The sequence below is a fragment of the Melanerpes formicivorus genome, unplaced genomic scaffold (genome assembly GCF_026170545.1).
Source record: "Melanerpes formicivorus ecotype bairdi unplaced genomic scaffold, bMelFor1.0.p_v2 SCAF_12, whole genome shotgun sequence".
NCBI classification, from domain to species: Eukaryota; Metazoa; Chordata; class Aves; order Piciformes; family Picidae; genus Melanerpes; species Melanerpes formicivorus.
Window position 1 is genome coordinate 6,406,152 of NW_027142364.1, and position 20,052 is coordinate 6,426,203.

General features: G+C 43.0%; 1 protein-coding gene across 1 annotated transcript in view; it reads right to left on the reverse strand.

The window, feature by feature from the left end:
• GNB4 (G protein subunit beta 4) overlaps window positions 1-18,428 on the reverse strand; it is a 33,026-nt gene extending 14,598 nt beyond the window's left edge. The window contains exons 1-2 of the mRNA XM_068145064.1: window positions 18,323-18,428; window positions 2,085-2,184 (exon numbers count right to left, since the gene is read on the reverse strand). Coding sequence (XP_068001165.1) covers window positions 2,085-2,141 — 57 coding nt within the window. The 5' untranslated portion in view covers window positions 2,142-2,184; window positions 18,323-18,428. The remainder of the gene's footprint in view (window positions 1-2,084; window positions 2,185-18,322) is intronic.
• Window positions 18,429-20,052: the final 1,624 nt, after the last annotated feature.

Consider the following 20,052-nt stretch of genomic DNA (forward strand, 5'->3'; position numbering starts at 1 on the left):
GTCTTATTTTATCCCTCCAGCATAGAGAACAGAGCTACACTCTTTAGTAACTGCACAGGGAAGCAACTGTAAGTAAAATCATTAAACCTTTCTAGAATGTTGCAGACTACAAAAAGTCCATTAGGCAATGGCCAGCTATGGTGTTTTATTCCACTTTAGGAAGCTGCTAGGTACAATCTTATCTGGAATTCACTTTATAAGCACAATGATGATTTTTTGTGATTATATTGTTAGAGAAAATATGAGGCAAAACCCAAGAGTTGAAAACAACTAAGACAGCAAACTGCTAGCTATATATAAAACATCAAATGTTGTTAGTGACCTCACCTCTTCTTAGGAGTGCATCAAAAGTAATTCCTGAAAATTACCAGCCCACCAGATACTCTAAACACTTAAAAAAAACCCCAACAAACAACTCTTATTTTTCCCTTTTTTGTTTAATCCTCTTATCCATCCCAATCAAAACACCTATTTAGAAAGAAAACTCTGCAGTAATTTAATAAGCAAGATAAAGCAGCCACCTAGATAAATATGAAATGGAATTATCTGGTCAGGTATTTTTTATATATTTTTTTTTAACATTAAGTCATCAGGAGCATTTAAAAATGGCATATTAATCTGAAGTTAAAATTAAGCATAAGACATCCAACCCTGCCCTCAGATGCAAAGAGGCAAACGTTGACTGCCAATGCTGAACCAAAACACTCAATGGCAATAGCAGCCATTCCTGCAGTGCAGTCTAGCTCTTTTACTTGCCTGGTATCTCTTTCTCCACACAACACACTTTTACATACAACCAGACTGGCTGATTACTCAGACTGAATGGAGACTAACTGGGTCACCCCAACATTAAGGTGATGAGAAAGGCGTTACACATCAGGCAGAGGAAGGACTAAGCAATTATGTACACTTTTTACTTGTGCAATGCCATAATAAAGCTTAAATGTAAGTATTTTAAAGTAAAATTTATTCCCATTTATCTACTGAGCTGCTAGAAGGGGCACCCAGTGAGACAATACTAACTGATCCCCACCTGGCCTTTCATTGGTGCATTAAGTGAAAATAATGGGGCACAGAACTCTCCTTGAATGAAACTGAATAAATAGCCATGAAAGCAACGTTTGCTCCCACCTTGGCTAACACATGAAGTGTGTTTACTGCCATGGCTGATACTAGTAAGCAGCCTCATGTCCTGTGTACTAAGCAGCAGACCACCACAGAACAACTGCTGCCAGCAGATGCCATGCTAAAAAAGTCGATGTGCCTGTAACGTGTTCTAAGAAATCCACAGCTTCAGCTGACAGAAATGTTTGCAAATAAGGCATTCCCACATAAATCAGATTTATGAATGCTTCGTGCCTAGGAGAAGGAAATTTTGATGAAGAATAAACAGATTTTGAAGATCCTTGTTACACTCTGTACTTTTCTCTCTACTGAAACATACAGGCATGTTGCAATAGATTGCTGGTAAATTGACTTCAGGCTTGACAGCTCATACTCGGATTATCATCAATGAGTAATTGCAACAAAAAAATAGCACATATGGGGGAATCCACGTTTAAAAAGAAAAAAAGAAAAAAGAAAAAGAAAATAGCTTAACAGGAAGCAACAAAAAAAAGGCCTGTAGAAATGACATCCATCCCTGAAAGGTTTTGCCTCACAGACCGTGCTTTGACTTGCTTATCAATAGTGGCAGCACAGTGGTCACTTTTAGTTCAGAAACAAGCTTTTCAAATATCTTTAACCCTGACTTGTCATGCCTAGGCTCTAGAAGTTTGCTGCTCCTTTTTTTAATTTAATAAATTACAATAACTAACTAACTAAATTCACAGGCACATCCACTCCTGATAACAAAACAGAGCAAACTTCAACAGCAAATAAAACCTTCTGTTTAAGAAATACAATGAATGCATTTCATTGTCCCAAAAGCTTAGTTTCCTGATTTTTTAAACAAATACTCTGAAAATATTTTAAGTTTTGCACAACAAGAACAAGTAACAGATTCAAATAGTGTCACTAGATCTTTACACTTTATTCCTTTAGAGGAACTCTACAATTAATAATAAACAATTAGCAATACTTACTCTGATTTGATTCCGCAGCTGCTCTGCCTCCTGCCGTAACTGTTCCAGCTCACTCATCTTCTTCAGTCTCTATTTCTCACACTCCACTGGTGAAGAAAATCTGCCAAAAAGAGGGAAGATAGCTAAGTTTCAGTATCACTTTCTCCTCCTTAAATAAAAAGCAAACAAAAACCCCTAACAGCCCACGATACTCATCCATTAGTTCTGCCTTCAGAGAAGCTTCCAAATAGATATGCCCTTTAGTACACCGTCTAATAAATTTGGCAAGACCAAAGTTATTCCAGTTCCCAAATTAGCAGAAGAAGCAGCATTAAATGAAGTATATTTTGGATATAGAAGTAACTGTCAACAGAACCACCCACTGTACTTTTAAAACCTGTTACTGAATGCATTTGTAGTGCCATTCTTCTCACCCACCCGCAGAACTGTCAGTCTTCACCCCAAGATGGCAACAGAGAGCAAAGACTGCGGTGGTCGCCTTAGACTATCACCTTTGAGCTCAAGGGAGCTGACACAAGCACCTTTGCACATGACATCCAAGGCAGGTTTTGTTTCAAAGATTAAAACGTGGAATCCTAAACTACAGCTGAAACAGCTTGTCTCCTATCATTTCCCCCCGCCCTGTATTTTCCTTGAGCAAAGCATGATGTTTTCATTTCAAAAGCACCTACACAGTTAAGAAGGGATAGTAATGACTTGAACCATCCCTTAAAGTGTCCTTACTCTGATACAGCCCACAGCAGCCTTAAGCAGTTCTCATCTGAACAAGGACTTAAAGCAACCTTAATAAAAAGATCAGTAAACTGGGAGCCCACATCTAAGCACGTTGTCAGGTCAGTAATGTTTTCTCAATCAGATTTTGCATGTGATTTTTTTCCAGTGTCCTGTTCCCCAGATCGCTATTCCACTTTGTCCTGTCCTGTAACAGCAACTTCAACACAGAGAATAGATGATCATGAAGAAAGCTGACTTTATCATTCAGCTGGAAGCACACATGGCTGGTCATGAGGAGCTCAAGTCAGGGCATTTATTTTTACTGATGGGCAAAACTGTGAGCCCATTAGGAAATTAGCTGTAGCATCGCACAGGCACTCAAAGACCGTCAATGACCATACTGCACTTCAAACACAAAGTCAGTGTTAATGACTTCAAAGTCATTCATATCAGTACTCATGGTTAATGCCATTTCTTTATCAAGCTGCACCAGCAGCTAAACAGCTGTTAACAGCTTTAAATCACGTCACACCTGTACAAGTTCCTACGGACACACAATCCAGCTTCAGAAGACTTCTCATCCACCCATCTTCAGAATAAAAATTAATTCCTAAGCAAATTAAAAGAAAATGATATCTCATGCTTTCTTGAAATAAATATTTATTTCTAGCTGAAAGCTCCTAGCAGCAGCAGTATGTTCTAAAATGGCAAAGTCATTAGCATTACTGCTCAGTAGGAAGGTATCAGTGGCTCAAGGTCAAGCTATACCTCAATGAATACAACAGCCTCAAAGCCAGTACACATTTCTATAAAATCCAGGCTCATTTCAGAACTGGGTTACACTCACTTTAAGTATTAAAGTTCCTTTCCAGTAGGTAGCAGCTGAACAGCAAACTCTGAGATATTCTTAAGCTATATATAAACACCAGGCTACTACAGTAAACAAAGTGCACAGCTTAACTATTAAGACTGAAGTGTATCCAACAGCCTCTGTTGTACTGGCTGGCTGCAGTTCCCACTCCAACTGCTTGTGTGTTCAGATCTCTTCCAACCTTAGTGATACTGAATAATCATACATCATAAAGAATTTAGCAGAACTGTGAGCAAGATGCTTTCACTTGGGATTTTTTGGTTTTTTGAGCACTATTTTGAGGACACAGGAAATTACAGAAACTGCATGGGTAAGGATGAAGCTCTCATGAATGCTTTTCCGCATTCACACTAACTCTGCAAGCAGTGTCTCTGAACTGCTGTCAAGCTCCTGTGTGAACATCTTACTGATGCCATACTCACAGCAGCAATGCAGGAAGACAAGCATGTCCTTGGAACTTATGCACACAGACACATCTGTGTTTGTTTTAATCCTTCTGATGCTACAGTGATATGGTTAGAAGAGAGGCAAAGAGAAGAAGCCGTAGTCAGTATGTAGCTATATTGAATACTCCATTACCCAGACCAGGTTTAACCTTAATGATGTTACAGAAAGTATCAGCAAGGTGACCAGTGAAACACAGCATGAACACTGAATGGAGATGGCTGGCAGCAATGGCAACACGGAGGCTGCATCTGAATAAATCTGTCCTCAGTGCAGAGAAGCAGGTCATCACCACAACCTTGAAGTGTGCTATTTCCCAATGCTACCAGTCATCAGATAAAAAAACAACTTGGTTTTTATCAGATTAAATGCTGTGACTGCTTTTGCAGGCTTACAGGGATTGCAAAGAACAGAGGTGATTGCTGTATTGCAAATCTCTCCTCACATAATAAATATATTAAGATCTCAGTGGATGCAACTCCATCTTCTACAAAGGACACAAGCTTGTTCATTCTCTCTTCTAAAAGGATCAAAACACAACAGTCAGGAGGAGTACTGCTCCACAGCCCAGAAAATGCTTTATTCTGAACATGAACTTCCCTAGGACCCCAGCAATATCCTGCTTGGACATGCAGCAAAGCCATCAGCTCTTTGACTTCTGGGGGCTGAAAGAGAGTCAAGATTCCTCCTGTCATCTGAGGAGACTGGGGATACCATCATGTCCACCTTGTTGATTTACTAATATCTTTAATAAATAGGGATAAAATATTCTGATTTTCCTTAAATGCAGAATACTAGTGGCATCTGCTCTTCAGCATTCACAGGCAGAAAATCAGATGAAGAAGCCAGATGCTTTACTTCAAATGCCATTCATGATGTGCATGATTTAGTATGAATAATATCATCTGCTATGGCAAAGAGGCCTTGAGGGTATAAGCAACAGGAAGGGCAAGGACTTTTTAATACCCTTGGTAGGCAGGGGGTATACCACTGCAGGCCACTCAGGTGGCTAGGAACTGGGGTCAAGGACATGAGATACTTCTCATCAGAAGCAACAACACAGGGAGCTTCTTGTGAGCCATAACTGTGTAACCCAGGTGGCACATCTTTGCCCTCATAAAAGCAACGCCATTTGCAGGCTCAACTGTACCTCAGTGCAACTTTTCCTCAGGAGACAAAATAATTAACTAAGAAAGATTCCACAGCATACCTAATGTCAAGAAAGCCACTGGCAGGCTGGAGTGCTTCACAGGTGAATTACCCCTTACACTATTCCTGACTCAGTAGCAGCACCATTTGCTATGAGTTTAGTTCTCCGTTATACAGACAGGCAGTGACAAATTATCACAGGTTCTTGTCTCAGAAGTACTTTCTCTGCAACCTGTGAACTCAAACACTGTGGCTGGAAAAATACCCTTTACTCTTCAAAAACTCACTCCAAACAGACTATAGGACATGCTGTAAGAAGATTCACCAAGCTCAGGACCTCTGTGACACCCTGGACAGTGGCAGGCAGGGCACAGTGCCTACACAAGCTGGGATGCAGAGAGTTTCATCAGACAGGGACTTGTTGACCCCATGGCACAGACTGGAAGGCTGGCACAGGGGCTGAGAGCTGACACAGCTCTGAAAAGCCAGGAAATGGGCTGATATTTCGCAGAATACTTGAAGCAGAATAGTCAGCAATAGGAATCTTTCTTCTGCAAAGCAGAAGCTATTTCTGTCTCAGAGAAGATTACAGTTTACAAACTAAGATGCTAAGTAATTCACTTGCTTAAGAAAAGAAGAAGTATTTTCACTTGTCTTGGCAAGCTTAACCTATTCCTATGTAAAATCACCATATAGACAGAATGAAAAAGAAAAAAACCACCCAAAAAACCTGGATAGGTATAAATATGCCCCCTCCCCACAACAAAGCACGGCTGGGTTTGTGACAAATATATAGAGATTAAAAGGGACTGCAGAAGGAACAGTTGGTCTGACTGGATTCTTAAGAGCTATCAACTAAAGAGTTATTTAGGCAAGAGGTTTATTTTGTATAAAAAAAAAAATCAGTCCTTCAGAACTGAAGTGCTTACATGTACAAGTCAATCTCAGTTTTTCAGCTCATACACAGTAAAATCTCACAAGTGATCAATACATAGCAGCAGAAAGTAAGAGAGGAGGTTTCGCATCGCTTTCATGTGATCATCCCCGCTAGTTATCCCACAGGTGGCTAAACATAAGGAATGCTAACTATAGTGCTTTACTAATTATAGGGAAAAGACACCAAGAAATACTCCAGGCCTCTCTCAAGGGAGCTATATCAGTAACACACACTTGCAGGCTTCAGCCCACAAAACCTTCATATGCTGAAATCCCTTGTGTAAAGGTACCTGCTTGCCTTCTCTAACTGCTGACAGCATAGGCAGGCATTGCTGTCCCAACAGGGGTGGACCGAGGTTCTGGATCCAAAGCTCCAGCATCATACACAGATGAATACTTTATATATTCAGTATCAGACAAAAATGTTGATAAAACATTTCATCATTTAGTGGCACTAATCAAGACTTCAGCAGCTTTGCCTACTCATTTATGTCTCCCCAAAGTCACAAATACAGAAAACCACAGAGAAGTATTTCTTATAGTCCATAAGGAATGGATTTGACCTACTCAAGAATGGTTCAAAATGTATAAACTTTGACACAGTGGACAAAGCCTTACATAAAGTGAAATCTCTACCTACACTATAGCTATTTAAAATAAATGCATGAATGCTATACCACAGTCACATACCTTCTTACAGAAGTATTTTAGTTGGAATTTTATGTAATATATTTACTACAGTAGAGTTGGTTGAGGACCACACATACTCTCAGCTCTCCACTGAAGAAAAGTAAACATTAGTGACTTTTTTTACTGTACCTTGGCCCTATGTTTTCTCTCCTCCGTTTCTCAAAGAGATCTTACCAGCTATGTATTTTCCAAACAATTCTTTGTTCCAATTTGTAGCTGTACTGCATCAACAAACAAAGACAACTAAGAAAGGAGCTTTCATACTGGTCAACCTGTAGTTAAATTTGAGCAGACAGAGAGAGACAGAACTTCAAATAAGCTGAAACAGTACCTAAGGGCTGTAACTGTATCACTGTGCATCTTGCTCTTTCTTCCCGTCCTCCTCTTCAGTGCATTTCTTCCCCATCTTTAACATATACTTTTGGGAGGTGCATTAGTTGCAAAACATCTGAGACACTTCAATTAAGAGAATAATGGCTAATTGCTGTTTGGGTGGGTTTTTTTTTTAAATGGTCACCATTTAGGAAATGAGTTTGGAAATCCTAAGTGAATCTTCTCCTTCAGATTTTTACATTTTCCTTTTGGAAGATGGCATTAATTGTCACTGTGATTTGGGAGCCCCCCCTCAGGCACATGTAAGGAGGGTTCTTCACATCGAGGGCCTCCAGTCTCCCCAAGAAGAAAACAGGAAGCAGGCTGGGTGTGACCTCGCCTGCTGAGGTCAGTGCTATTGTTACACTTCTGCACATTTTGGAAGGGTTTTAAAGCGATAGGTCTCTGTTATAGCTTTGGTACAAAAACAGGAAATAATCAACCAACGCCTCTCCAGAGGAAGGGTATTAGCGGGACTTTTTCAAACACCCATTCCTCTAGCAGATATCATCCCTGATTTCAAGGAACCGATGAATGCGTGTGCTCCAAATGGCCTGTACGGCTGGAAAGGAGAGGTCACAGAGAGCCTCAGAAGCGAACAAATCAGTGGGATGCAAAAGTAGCTCTGTCTCTTCGTGCGCCAACATGCCCCATGCAGTTACATCATAAATACAACCCCACCCAAGAACTGTGTGGCAGAAGCAGTTTCAAGCCAATAATACTGCTCCTTCCTTCCTTCCTTCACCAGCTTGTACCCCACACACACTGTAAAGAACAGAAATATGCCCTTTTCTACACACATACAGCTACGTAACTTGTGATTTTAACATCACTTTGAAATAGAGCCTGCCAAATAAAATCATTTGGTTTTGCCACAGTAACTTCTAGGAGTTATGAACAGAAGTAACTTGAGGCAGACAAATATAACTATCTGTGTTCGCTTTCAGACTTCTGTACTGAAATGATCAACCTTCACTGTTGGTCACTCACAGAGAGAAGAAGAGGAAGTGGCAGCTTGAACGCATCTTGCAGAAGTGCTGCTGGGTTTAGAAGTCAGTGCCATTGCAGCAGCATTGGCCACACTGCGCATGCACAACTTGCTGAGAGACAGCAAACCACACCGTGATGGGCCTTAACAGATCATGACATGTCTGCCTCCACATTTGATGACTGCTTTGATTAGTTTCCATGGAAGGCAAACAGACCAACAAATACTGACCTCGTTAACAGCAGCCACAAAACAAAGGAAATCACTATTTACAGTCTAGAGTGGAATAATTCTGAAAGTCAACTAGTAAAAACCCTAGTGACTTTAGACTTTTACCCTTCTGCATACAGTAAATATGACAGTTCACTAGACTGATGCCTTCAGCTTAGAGATATGAGAGTTTATTTCTAAAACCCAATTTAAAAGTCTAACCCAAGCACATTCATAAAAATGTGCAGAAAGCCCCTAGTCTTCTTTGCCTACACACACTAGATCCTAGAATAAAAACCCAAGAAATTCAGTGTTAAGCAGAAGGCTGAAAAAAGCACAGGAAGGAAGGAATTTTTGTAAGCCATGAATATTTCACAGCCCCCAAAAAAGTGATTTTTCCAAAAGTAACATTCTTGCATCTTTTATTCATTATGTTCATTTCCAGGTCAAAATGTTTTGGTACATAAGCACAGCTTTATTTTTATCACACTCCCTGCAAACAGAACTTCATGTGAAAATCAAACTATGTTGTCTTCTGCAACTGTAATAATGACTCTCCAGTGACAGTCTGGTTCACTGGCCTAGGACACCCCATCACTGAAAAAATTACTATTGGTTTTGAAATTCAAGATATGTAAGAACTGGCAAGAAAGAACTTATTGAAGTAAAAAGAAAAAAAGGATTCAACTCTAAGTAACAAGACAGACAGAGATGGTTCTAGTTCAATTTCTTCCTTGGGGACAAACAGGTGGACACACACACAGAGTGAGCTAACATACTGTGTTATTTGCCTCTTCAAATATCCAGCTATACCCAGAAGCTATTCCAACAAGTTTTGCTGTGGAAAGTAGAGTGACAATTCAAAGTCATTTTGAAAGACCACTCACATTTAAACCTATCTCTAAAGTTTGGGTTTGGATTCTTTTTTTAACCACTGAAGAGGCACAGTATCCCTGCATTTTGTAGGGCCAAGCAGTGTTATGTACACAAAATCTGCTCTGGCATTTACATGCACAAAAGATTATTTAAGCAGCCTCCTGTTTTCTGAGAGCACACAGACTGCATGGCAAACATAAAAGGCACTAAGTGCATAGAAAAATTTGGTTTAATGTCAGTCAAGAAGACACACTTTAGGAGAAACTAATACTGTCTGAAGGAGAAGTGCCTTGGTTCAACTAAGATGACTGTTCACTCAACTGAAATAATTTCTGTCTGACAGGTTTTGAAAGTGGAGCATTCTTACACACTTCAGGAGCAGACAGGCCAGCAGTACCAGTTACACACACACACATTGCATCCTTTCAGATTTATCATCAGCCCAGGAAAAAAAATAAATGCATTTGATCTATACACAGCCTTCAGCACCCTTCCCTCCTCCTCACCATTCAGCACCACACACATACTCCCTTGGTACCAAAGTTACAGCGAGGCATTATGCACTTCACATCATTATGCAGCTGTAACATTTAGCGTACAGCTGTACTCTTTCACAAGAAAAAGAAGAGAATATAAACATTTGGGGGTTTGCACAGATTATCCAAGGATTAGATAAAACTATTGCCTTTAGGACTAATTTTAGGTTTTCTTTAGCTTCACAATACATTTCTGATCAATTATTCGTCATTCTAAGCCACAAAAACTAAGTCTTCTCCCAGGCTACAGTTCAGGCTACTTTAGTAGGTTTTTCTTTTTCTCTAAATGATATATACTATTATAGGCTTTAATAGCTAAAAAAAAAATTTACATTAAAATAATCAATATTTTAAAATCTACCAAAACCTTTACAGAGAGACACTGAATTGTTAGAAATCCCATACTAGAAAGTGGAAAAAACTATGTAGTGCTTTTCGTCCCTACTAACACAAGTATGGATTAAGAGCACATAGGCTGTGCAACTCCTTCAGGTACCACTTGTGATGGGATTGATGCATCTAATCTATAGCCTGGAATGGATGTATCTAATCTACAGTCTGGGACTGATACATCTAATCTACACTCTTTTGAATTGCTTTTGATGTTTCTCATGCAGTATTGCCTGTTTTCAAATAGTCACATCTTAAAAAAAGAAACTACACTGAATATTTAAAGAACCAAGTTATGTTAAAGCAGCATGTATCACTGTGCTTCTATCTTTACACTTGCAGAGTCCTCAAAATAAAGGGTGTCTGTATAGCAGGAATATTTTTAACATATTGATTACCTCTAGCAAAAAAATGAACCTTCCAGGAAAGCTAAATATGAGGTGGTGGTGGTGGTGTTGTTTTGGTTTTATTTAAAAGGAAGTTATCAATTCAACTTGCGATCCATTATTCTTCTTCACACCTTCACAACACATTAAAACCCAAATGTGTTTGTAAAGGTCACACCCCCAAACCAGAAGGCAGTCAGGTCACATAAGCATACAGAGAACAGTGGTCAAAAGTCAGAAAACATCTGGCCAGTCACTGAAAGGAAAATGACCCTAGACGAAGTATGGAAGATAAACAAAATGCTGAAGGAAAGAAGTACAATACTCCTACTAGAAGCAGCCTTCCCCAAAGTGTTGGTTTGTTTTCATTTTTTTTTAATAAGAGAACTCTTCTGTGAAAACTTGACACTCCCTAGGTTGTAAGCAGAATTCCCTTGAGGAGACAAAGCCTGAGGGTATAGACAGGAATGTATTTGCCAGGCATTGTGGCCACAAGAAAGCCTGTGGTTCTACAACCTGCTTTGCTGGAGGTTATCTTTCCAGTCCACTGAATCTTCTGCTCTTGTAAATACTTCCCTCATATCTCAGTCAAAATGAAGTGAGTCAACAGCAGCCTAGCTAAGTCTCTGCTTCCAGCCTGTGGCATATTAAGCCCTCAACAGAGAGCAGACACTACTCCTGTAAAATTTTTTTAGTCTTAACATCTTTGATATTCATATAACCCTCCAGAGTTTTTCCTCAGCAATCATGACTGAATGATTAGTAAAAATGACTAAACATTCCTAAACTCCTGCTTCCAGAAGCTAAGCACAAAGCAAAACGATATCTGACTAAAGGAAAAGGCAAACACTAGCCACATGAATGAAACTCTCAAGGAATTTTACTGTTTGCTTAGGATGTTGGCCTTTTAACTGCCATCTTGTCAAAGTTACCACAGTCTCCAACTCAGGGCCACATGGTTTCTGAAAAGACTGAGAACAGAAAATTGCTCAGGCTTCTGGAGCAACAGCACTAGGAAAAGTCAATTTTCTGCTTTTCATTTCATCCCTTTTCAACACGTGTCTGGCTTTTGATTCCCATCTATTCACATTTGTAACAAAAAACCAAACCAACAATAACAAAAAAACCCAGTGACTGAATTACTTCCTTTCTACAGCTACCTGACCTTCCAATTTGCTGGGTTTTTTTTCCTTAAGTCTGGGAAACAGTGACAAAGCACCAACATTACATACTCATTTGTAGTGTTTTTTCTTTGGACTTGCATTACATTTTCATCTGGCTATAAAAAAAAACAAAACAAAACAAACACAAAATCAAAACCAACCAAACAACAAAAAAAACCACCCCACACCACCAAAAAACCCCAGCTCCCTCTTTTGGGCTGTTTCTAAGACAAAAGAGGAGTTTCCTCTTTTCTGATGCAGATCTTAGAGACCACGGATATGTTTGTGGTATCCAAAACAATAGCGCTACTGACTGCCTCCCCACCTCATTCTCTATACTTTGTTTTCTTATTTAAACACCTTGTGTCCCAACTGCTAGAAAAAGTAACCACCATGGAGAAGTTTCTTTCGACCTAAGTGTCAGTCAACAAGATTAAAAAGGGGCATTTACTGTCCTATAAAATGCTGAAACACTTCCCCATGGAGCACTGTTCTTGACCTCTGAGGCTGTTGGGTGCACTCAGCATCCCTGCCATGCCCTTCCTACAGATTCAGCGGAAGGAAAATGGTACCAGCATTATTGGTTTCTTGGAATTGTAGGGCATTTGGAGTTAATGCCTTCTCAAAAACTTGGCTCTGCCTGTTATACCTAATGTTAGATTCCTACAAAACTTGATTAATTATTCTACCTCCTTCCCTTACCATGACCAACATGCACACCTAGGGGAAAGGACTCCAGTTTGCATTCTCACATAGCTGCTTAAACCTAACTTACTATTTTAGGGAGGAAAAGAGCCTTTACAGAATAAGTCTCCCTAAAACTTAAAACACCACAAATTTGTTTATTTTTTAGTACTCTGACAAAATCTTTACATCAAATCATCGAAATTGATCAAGGTCATTAGCTACACAGTGAGGCTCTAAATTTACAGAGTTAAATCAGATTTTTACAAGCATAGCATCTGTGTATGCAATCTTCATTATTTCAGCTCAAAGATAGCTAAGCATAATTTTAATCAAGGATGTGAAAGAAGGAAAATGTCTTCTTTTTCCAAGCTAGGAATAAAATTGGTCTACATCAACAATCACTTAAGGCAATCAGTCATAACAAAAAAGGGTCACAAGAAACAATCAGATCAAATACTTCTTTTAATCAGATCAATTTTAAATATTACATGTTAAATTAAAATGTGCTTTCACACTAGATCACAAATAAACATCCTTATTAAAAGACTAAGTGCATACAAATACCACACAAATCGTATTTTAATATATATAAATAGGGAATTACACAAAAGCAATTTATGTCAGAAATAATTATTACATTATAAAAAGGCAGCAAAAAAATATACAGAATTTAACCCAATAGGAATCAAACCATCAAGATGTCGTGAAGCTGCCTGGGTGCTGCTCTCTGACAGTCTACATGTTGCCACCTGAACTAATAACTGCACTACAAAACCAAATCAAACAGGTCCCATCGCTGCTTGTGAGGAGGTCATTTGTTCTTGTCAGACACCAAGCCAGTCAATGAGAGCAGCTCCAAGATCTTCAGACTCATTTTAGAAATGCATTCAGTCCTGGGATTGATTTGATTATTTCACTTTGTTCCCCTCCTCTGCATTTGAAAATCTTATAAAATTATTTTAATCTTAAAATTACTCAGCTCTTTTAATGTTTCAAAACAGTAGGATTCATAATGACTCAAACACTTGGCTTATGTTGAAAATCCATACGATTAATATGTGTCTGAGATCCAACTGAAGGAGGGAGAAAGTACAGTTTTTGCAAATTGGTAAACTTATTTCACCTCCAAACAACCAATTCTATGTAACAGGTGGAATTTGAAAGAGCCCTTTGTTCTGTCAGGCTATTCTATCTTTCCCCTCCTTTCCAGTTTAAGTCATTTCAGAAGACAACTGACTGCAAGAGATGTAGTAACCAACTCAGGATTTCTTCTACTGTTTCACATGCCTTTGGAAGCCAAGACATCTTAAAGTAAATTAATCTTATAGTAAATCAATATGTCTCCCCTGAAGAGCATAACTACTTGCTGGTAGATGTCCATCCATATTTGGTTTAATTCAGGTGGGTACAAACCTTCAGCTCAGTTCTCCTTACGGTATTCCCCCACACTACAGCAACTCGTAACAATCAGAACGTTGAACACCATTGATGGCATCCAAGTTGACATCCATTCAAAACGTTAAGAAGTTCACCTCTTGGTCTTTTGTTTCAGGCTCTCTGCAAAGATGGACTGTTCCATTGTTCAGACGCTGCTGAACATGTCAACACAATCCTAAACAGCATAGATTCTTTAAAGCTGCAGCTTTGTACAACGCTGCCTCATGTTCTCTAGAAAGCTCTGTGAAGCTCTCTGACCCAGAATCAGATATCAAACCACAACCTTAAGAGAATAGCCTAGGTTCATGTTTTTCATGATCATTTGCTTTAGTTCTGCTTAGCATCTTTCACATAAATTCTATTACAAAACACTGGGTTGCAAAACACAGAGGTTTCATACAAAAAACAATAACAGCTAAATGTAATTACACACTTCAGAAGATTAAATAAGTGATAGGTCTGCATCCAATTAGAGAAGAGGAAATTTTGGTGCAACTTGAAAAAATATTTTCTTGATGTGCAGTACTATGCATAATTTCTAAATAGCAAGCTCCAGGCACTTAGGAATCGCATTAATATTCTCAGACAGTATGAAATACAAAGCACAATCACTGCACTAGCAGTGTCCCTGAGTATTTACATTCCATGAGCAAGCACTGCACATCAAATTCAGAGATTCTGAATTTCTTAGTAGTTTGATGATTCTCTTGAGTCACTTCAAAAAAGTAAAACTAAGTGAATCAAGACACCCTGTCTTCAGTCTTAATTTATGGCTCTGTCAGAAAAGACAGTACCCAAGGGAGATCTAAAATGCACTGTATGTTATAGTTTGTTTTATTTCTTATTTCACCTTCAGAATCTTACATTCATAAATGTTGTGGCATTTAAAAAAGTACTGCATAATGGTCTAGGAGAAAACTATGCACAGGTCCCCATTCAAAAATATTTTTGCAAGGTTTTCCAATGAGGTATTTGAGATCCATGTTGCTCATTAGAAATTGCTTGGAAAATTAAAACACTTGGATAAATTAAACACTAGATACCTTAGTACTCAACTAAGCAACACAAAGAGTTGAAGCTTCCATTGTCCACCATAAATGCAACACATGACGTTCATAGCCAACAATCTTCTACTTAGGCTTTAAATGACCTGTGCAGTCAATGTATTAAGACCAACTTTTCAAGTGCTCAGGAAAGGGGCAGATAAGAGACAGAGCAGCTATGCACTGCACCACTTTAACAACACACAACACTGAACAAAAGAACATCCCTGTAATCTGAAAGTAATTTTCTTTTATGATTAACAGATGAAAGATACTACCATAAATTCTTATTATAGCCTTGGTTCTGAATATATTGAATATACAATTCATCTACATTACCCACTAAAAAGCTTGCTAATATTAAATAAATAATGTCTAACTCACTATTGTCTATATTTCACCATATTAGACACACTAACTAAGCAATATCCATATATTAATTCCTATTTTCCTAGCTCACTTCTTCCAAGATAAAAATCACTGTTCTTTGGAAGCACAAATTAACTTCACCACAGCTTTAAAAAAAACAAAAAAAAAGTAAATCACAAACAAACATAACAGAAAACCACTGAAAATCCCCCATCCCACTAGAATACTTTCAGGATTGTAAGGGTTTGTCATGTGGTTTGTCTCATTTTAATTTGTTGATATAGTTATTATTCCTGTCAACATTACTTCAGCCTTTCCCCAACTGTAATCAGTAATTACATCTACTGTTTGTCACTTTATTGTCAGATGACTGATCATCTTCTGACTTCTACTAGAAATACTGGAAGCAATGCCAGAGAGCAGCTTTAGGTTTTCCTCTGCACGCTCAAATGACTTTGCAGTCTCCTGTCTCCCGATGCACACACTGCTCCCCGTAAGAACTACCAAAAATCCTTGGATCCTTTACTTATGCTTAGTTGAGTATATGAAATTCTGGAAAACACAGCAAATGATCATGCTTAGGGTAACTGAGGGTGAAGCACAGCAATGCCTGTGAGCCTGTGAGCTTGCAGTGGCAACTGGTAAAAGAGGAAAAGCACCCAGCTACCACCGGAGAGCTGCTTCTCACAGAGCAATTGCTCCACCTCTCAGTTCAGATTCTCAGCAAAAAGCAGACAAAACATTTTCCAAAGTAGAGAGCAAACTAGAACACAGAACTCCACTGAATACATAAACCCCATCAGACTCAGAAAACTACAGCTACCACATCTCCCACTGCTTTTATGGTGGGTTTTAGAGGTTGGTGACCTGTCCCCTCTCTCTAGACCATTCGGCCATCCTTTTCCCTTCTTTTTGTAATACTCTTTGTCTAGCAGAGAATAGTTACAATTCTATTGTTTTAGAAATTGATTATATATTATCAAATTAAATTATAAACAATTTTTCCCTCAACTCACACTTAGCTTTGAGACTTACTATGCTCTGACATTTACTATGCTCCTATCTCAGAACTGAAAACTGGCCTAGAAATTAATATATTTTCAAAGCTAAGATAAAAGGTCTAATAAAAGACAACATCTCTATTCCTAAACTGTATAATTACCAGGCAGGAAGAGATCAGAGGCTTATTTTGCATTAGCCTGGATGCGGAAACCAGCAACATCTACAAAGTAGGACACTAAAAGCATCTAATGACATCGCACTTTTCCTGAAGACAGTGTGAGCACCTTCAGATTTACCCTTGTCACAGCACTCATGCAGCACACCTAAGTCCCTTGCCACAAAATCAGCTTAGGGAATGCTGGAACTCAAGTTCCAAATGGGTATAGAAATAAAAAAGAGATCATAATTTCCCTACGTATTTCATAAACCTGGAAACTGCCTGTTGCTGACAGCCGCAGAGACTTTTAAATCCAAACTCCCGGGCTAGCTGACCCTGATGGGACGGCAGTGGCATTCTGAACATCCCTGTGCACAGGTCAACGTGCCACATGAATTACTCCTCCTGTTCAGTGCCGGGTCTGTCCTGGACAACACTGGACAAAAAGGAGGTCGCTTCCCAGGCAAGAAGGGGCAGCTCGGCCCCAAGACGGTCTCTCTGCGACCCACACTTACGGCTGCTCTCACAGCTAGCCAGAAGGGATGCGAGCCCCGTGGGTTGCGTTCGACGGAGACGTACCGATGTCAACTCCCCATGCGGCTAAAGGCGCCGCCTCGCTCCCTAGCCCAGGAGAAACGCCGGTAACGGGACACGACCCTCTCCTTCCCTTACGCACCACCTCTGCGAAACCCTCCCGAGGCCGCGGCGCCGCGGAGGCCTAGCCCTGCCCCGGCACCACCCTTCCCCGCGGAGGTTGGGCGCGGCGCCCCGGGATGCCCGCGCTCCGGGGCGGCGGGAGGGACGGGAAGGAAAGTCGGCGATGCCGCCCACCCCTGCCGGGTCCAGCCGCTTCAGGAGTACCCCGATGCCCACAACCCTGCGATGGGACCGCGCCCCTCCCTCTCCTCCTCCCGCCACCTCAGGGCGGCGCCCGCCGGGCCCCCCCCCCCCCCGCCCGCGGCCGCACCCGGCGCCCCAGCCGGGAGCTCAAGCCCCGGCCGCTGGGCTTTACCTGCTGGCAGGGTCTCAGACGCGCTGCTAGCCGGGCTGGAGCCGCTGCTGGCGGCGACGCCCGCGGCCGCCTAGGCGCTCACCTCCGCTGCGGCTGGGCTCTCCCCGCCGAGCACCGCCCCCTCCCCCCGGCGCTGCGACGCAGTGGTGCCGCCCATACTCCCCCCACCCCACCCGCGGGATGGGGCCGACCGCGGGAGGCGGGGCGGGGGCCGGCGGGCGCGGAGCGGCTGCGGCGCTCCCGGGCGGCCCCGTCGGGCTCTGCGGGGGCGCGGCGCCGGGCAAAGGCGGGAGGGGGATGCCGGGGCTTCCCGCCGGCGTGAGCCTCCGGTCTTACCCTTGCGCAGAGAGTTCCGCGCCTGCCCGGAACCGGACTCGCTCTGAGGGGCAGTGGGGACTGTGCCCGCCCCTCCAGGCTCCGTGGTCCAAGCGGCACCGCCCCAGGCGGGAAGCGCGCTGGAACCTTCCGCCCCGAGCGGCCGCCGCCCGCGCGTCCGCAGCCCTGCTCCTCCACCCTCTGTGAGGCTGAGGCCGAGGGCGGGGGCGGCCGGCGCTGCCACCGGACCAGGAAGTGAGGCCCGCGACCCCTCCGCAGCCCAGCCCGTGCCGCCGCCTCTCGCCCAGCCCGAGGCTCTCCGGTACCGGGCTGGGGATGGAGTGCTGCCGGCTGCCCCGCGGGACCAGCCACCGCCCTCAGGTGGCCCTGGCGAGCCCGGGTCACGGGCAGAGCAGCGCTGGCCAGGCTTCGCCGCCCGCCAGCAGAGGCCCGGCTCTGCGGGTATCTGCCACGGCCCGGGCGGTAAATACCTGCGGGCTAGACGCCGCCGGGTAACGGTCCGCACGGGTGTCACCGAGCCGCCGCCTCCATGGCGCTCGGTCGCGGCGGGAGGAGCTCCTCCCCCTCCCGCATGGACCCGGCCAACGTGACGGACCGTTGCCATGGCTGCACAGCGCTGACGTCAGAGCGCTTAAAGAGACAGCGCCCCGCAGCTCCCGGCGCCGGGGCCTGTAGAGACCGCCGGGGTTTGGAGCGGCGAGGTGGGGCAGGACAGGATGAGGCTGGCCCGCTCTAGGCTGGGCTCCTTCGGCTGCTGTAGGGCGGCCGCGTTCGGTAACGGAGCGCGTGAGAGTCCCAGATCCTGGCAGCACGGGGCAGCGACGGTAGAAGCCGTTCCCGCACGGCGGTGGCTGTGCAGCCGTATCACCAAGTGCCGCAGAGCCCGTGGCGGGACCGACCGAGGACTGGACACGCATGCATTGCCTTGCCTTGCCCTGCCCGGCAGTGGCTGTGACCTCCAGTTAGAGCACCCGGCGGGGGCTGCGAGTCTGTCCGGGTGGTAGAGGCGGTGCGGAGCGCAGGGCAGAGCAGGGTTGGCGAAGCACGAAGCTTCTTCCCCTGGGGCGGTGGGTCAGCTCCAGCTGTCTGTGGCTGCTGGTGCACAGGTGTCCATCGAACTTTAGCGCAGTGGTGTCCTGAGCCTCTACATTACATGTACACGGTTTCCATAAAGCCTTTCCCCTCCCGAACACCTAAACGGCGAACTGCTTTTCAGCAGCCTCTCATTGCGCACTGGCCGCGTTTACCCTGCTCCGCTAAGGCGGTTTTGGGAGGAGTGCGAGAACCTGTCCGGGCCGGGAACTATAGGCCAAGGGCTGCGGAGAACCTGGAGAATTCCTCATAGGTGCCAGGAAGTGGCATCCGGCGAGGCCCCAAACTGCATTTCCAGCTACCTCCTCACGGCATCCCTGTCTTCTGTGGGCCTGATCAATAGAAGTTACATCTTGCCCTCAATGTGCAGAGGGGCTGCGGTTCGTATCTCCGCTGCACTTTGCAGAGCAGTAGCAAAGTATGTGTGATGTATGTGAATCGATACTCGAATATCATGTATTCCTCGCAGCACTGATCCTACGTTCCTTATTGGTGCACCCGTCCCTAATGCCAGCATGTGGAAAGAAGGATCATCAGAGACTGACTGCCAAGGGTGTATCAGTCATGGTCCATATCTGTCTCCCCTTCTATGTCTGATGTGCAAATCACGATCAAACTGCCAAACTACAATCAGCCAACATGAGACTGCAGAATATGTGGAACAGATATTTCGTGAGACGGTCTGGGTATACCTTCTCCAAGCCTTGCCTGCTCCTGTGACCTTGATGTTGCAGGGTCACCTCTGCCACAGCATAGCCAACACAAAGTAGCCCTGTCCAGGACTCCGACACTAGAGAATGGATATTTGCATCATTCATCTTCTCAGCACGGGTCTGCCACACCATCAACACCACCAAGTTTCAAGGTTTTTGTAAAATTTACATGTATCAAAACTACTCTGGGTAAAGCAGTCTGAGCTATTTGTGTATTACTGGTAAATGGCTGTTAATGGTAGTACATACTGGAACGTACAGTATGTACTGTAATAAAACAGCTCACTGCTTACCTTAAATCAGTTTTTAAAAACATTTATGCACGTCCCCTGACTGACTCAAACTTGTTATTTTAATAGCCTTGTCCTGGTTGCAAAGTCTACATTGTGCTTTCC